The sequence below is a fragment of the Drosophila arizonae genome, chromosome X (assembly GCF_054131065.1).
Source record: "Drosophila arizonae isolate 15081-1271.41 chromosome X, UAZ_ARI_1.0, whole genome shotgun sequence".
NCBI lineage: Eukaryota > Metazoa > Arthropoda > Insecta > Diptera > Drosophilidae > Drosophila > Drosophila arizonae.
In genome coordinates this window covers 3,301,517-3,304,402 of record NC_142927.1, presented here as the reverse complement: position 1 = coordinate 3,304,402, position 2,886 = coordinate 3,301,517, and the positions used below count along the sequence as shown (strand labels likewise).

The 2,886-nt window shown below is 52.0% G+C and overlaps 1 protein-coding gene across 1 annotated transcript; it reads left to right on the top strand.

The window, feature by feature from the left end:
* Positions 1–245: 245 nt before the first annotated feature.
* Arp8 (Actin-related protein 8) lies at positions 246–2,794 on the top strand. The gene is made up of 2 exons (XM_018015135.2): positions 246–556; positions 628–2,794. Exons 1-2 carry the CDS (start codon positions 552–554, stop codon positions 2,456–2,458), a joined length of 1,836 nt encoding a protein of 611 aa, XP_017870624.1. The 5' UTR covers positions 246–551; the 3' UTR covers positions 2,459–2,794.
* The last annotated feature ends 92 nt before the right edge of the window (positions 2,795–2,886 follow it).

The window sequence follows — 2,886 nt, the reverse complement described above, 5'->3', positions numbered from 1 at the left end:
TACGTGTGGCGGCTAACGATTCACCCTGTACCACACGCGAGCTAAAGCTGTGTGCTATGATACTCCATGAATTTCTGGCTAGTATTGTCTAATATAACATATTAATAATTATTAACTATTTGTGAGTAATCTATTATTGTTTATAAGTTGCATTACTTGAAGCATTGGCCAGATATTAATAGGTACAATACTAGATGTATGTGTGCTTTCGATCCCTTTCATACAGTGGAAACGTGGCATATTGAATTTGCATTTTGTCAAAATAACATCAGATTGTAATGGAGCCTTCAATAATCAATAATATTAAATAATGGGCATTAAGGTAAAACTTAAAAAAAAAACACACACACACACACATTTAAAGCCGTGACTATAAATTTGTATATATCGCTAACTGGATCGATATGCGATAACATAACGCTGGAATTGAGAACGGTGCATTTGGTCATGCGCACAGTTGCAATGCGATTCGATAAGAGTGGGCACCATGCAAGCCTTGAAATATTTGCACCGGCTGCCGCAGCCGATTTACCAGCCCTTCAAAAGACATAATGCAGTAAGTATACCGCGCTAGCTATAGCCAAAGAAGCCAAACTAATGAAACAAAAAAACCTTCAATTGCTTCAGACGTTCGCGGGCAAGCAGCACAAGTAGCGGACGTGCGACGCAAATACAGCAACCAACTACCCAGCCGTTGGAGGCGCCAAAGATAATTGTTATACATCCGGGGTCGCAGCATTTGCGCATTGGACGCGCTGCCGACCTCAATCCGCTGACCATTCTGCATGCGGTAGCCTACAGACGAGTACCTCAGGACGGAGTTGCCCCGTATCATGATCCATTGTTGCCGCCGCTGGACAGCCTCAACCCCACCCGGCTTCAGGCGGAGTTCGAGGAGCAGCGGCTGGCCGTCTCCCGTTTGCTGCAGAACTGCGTGGTCGATGAGGCAAATCGTTTGCGTGTCGCCACGCCGCCCCAGCAGCTGGCGCACTTCAATCGTAGCAGCGTCGCGGAACCAGTACCGCCTCCTGTGCCGCCCGAGCAGCATGCGAATTGGCACAGCGAAGCGCCACTACTCTTCGATGAACAAATCCTCCGCCTGAACGCCAGCGATGCCGAAAATTACGACATTCACTTCCCCATCCAGCGCGGCGAGCTGAACGTGCATGGCGGAAAGGGCGGCTCCCTGCAGGCTACGTTGTCCCACCTGGAGCACATCTGGTCGTACGCGCTGGAGCAATGCCTGGGAATATCACTGCGAGACCTGTGCACGCACAGCGCCGTGCTCGTCGTCAACGACGTCTATGTGCGAAGGCATCTGCGCGAAGCAATGACGCTGCTGCTGCAGCGGATGGGCTTTCAGCGGTGCTTCCTCGTTCAGGACAGCGTAGCGGCCACCTATGGTGCGGGCATTGGCTACGGCTGTGTGGTGGACATTGGCGCCCAAAAGACCTCCATTGCCTGCATCGAGGATGGCATCTCCCAGCTTGACGCACGCGTCCGCCTCAACTATGGCGGTGGCGACATCGACCAGGTGCTGCTCATGCTGTTGCGCAAGTGTGGATTCCCCTATCGCGAGTGCTGCGTGGAGGAAAGCTACGTGGACGCCCAACTGCTGGACGAGCTGAAGGAGCGATTCTGTCATCTAAATGCCAACGTCTGCGGGGCACAGGAGAAGCACTTCACGCTGCGCCAGCCGCACGGCCAGTGGGTGCGCTACACCATCCAAGTGGGCGACGAGGCAATCATGGCGCCTCTGGCGCTCTTCCACACTGAGCTGCTGAACATAACGGGCAAGACGCGGGCTGTGCATACCCAGCAATCGGCGCAGGAGCAGTACGACTGCGAGGATTGCTGCGACGCCGAGTACCTGCGCGAGACGGGACGACGCAACGGCGTGCGTGCCGGAGACATGAGCATCATGGGCAACTCTTCCGTGCCCGTACTCAACTCGGCCAAGCCGCCACAGCCGCCAATCACTGCCGACGACGAGGAGTTGATTGTGGTCGACCAGGACGAGACGACGGTCAGCAGCAATAGTAATTCGCAGCAGCAGCAGCAGCAGTCGCTCCAGCAGCAGCATCCCAAGTCGAGCAACTCCTGGTACTTCAATGCAGGCGGCCAGATAGTGTCACTCGACCAGGCGGTGATCCGCTCGATTGGTCGCTGTGGCAGCTATGAGACACGTCGCAAGATGTTCGGCGCCATTCTGCTGGTGGGCAGCAGCGCCAAGATGCGCGGACTGGCCGCCTGGCTGGAGCAGCGCATCAGCCAGCAGGTACCGCCCGGCCTCGAGGTCAACGTGTTCAGCAAGGGCATGGACGTGGGCATGGTCGCGTGGAAGGGTGCCGCCATCATGTCGGTGCTGGAGAGCGCACGCGAGCTATGGATCACCCAGACGGAATGGCAACGCTACGGCCTGCGCATCCTGCGCGAAAGGTCGCCCTTTCTCTGGTAGAGTTACGAATCGAGAAGCAATCAACCGTGTTTTTTATATCAAACGTGTATAGTTCAAAGTATGTATTTATGCATTTAACAAATTTTACGAGTTTTTTAAGCGCCCATTGCTTCGAGCCATGCTTCGAAAATTGTAAACAAAGCTCAGAAACAATTCCAGCACGAGCTTTTTATCCACTTGGCAATTGGCTTGATTGGCAAGTATGAATGAGACCCAGTGTCTGATTGGAGTACTTGCATAGCAGATTCATAATGTAGCTATTAACAAATTGATTATTTTCTATATCGAATATGTATAGTTAATTAAAATTAAATATTTATAAACCACTAAAAAAAACGTGTCAAGTTGATAACTTCATTTGTTGCATGGCAAACCAAATGGGGAGTCATTCCTCTCATTCCACTCAATAGTAAATTGAACTTGCCCAT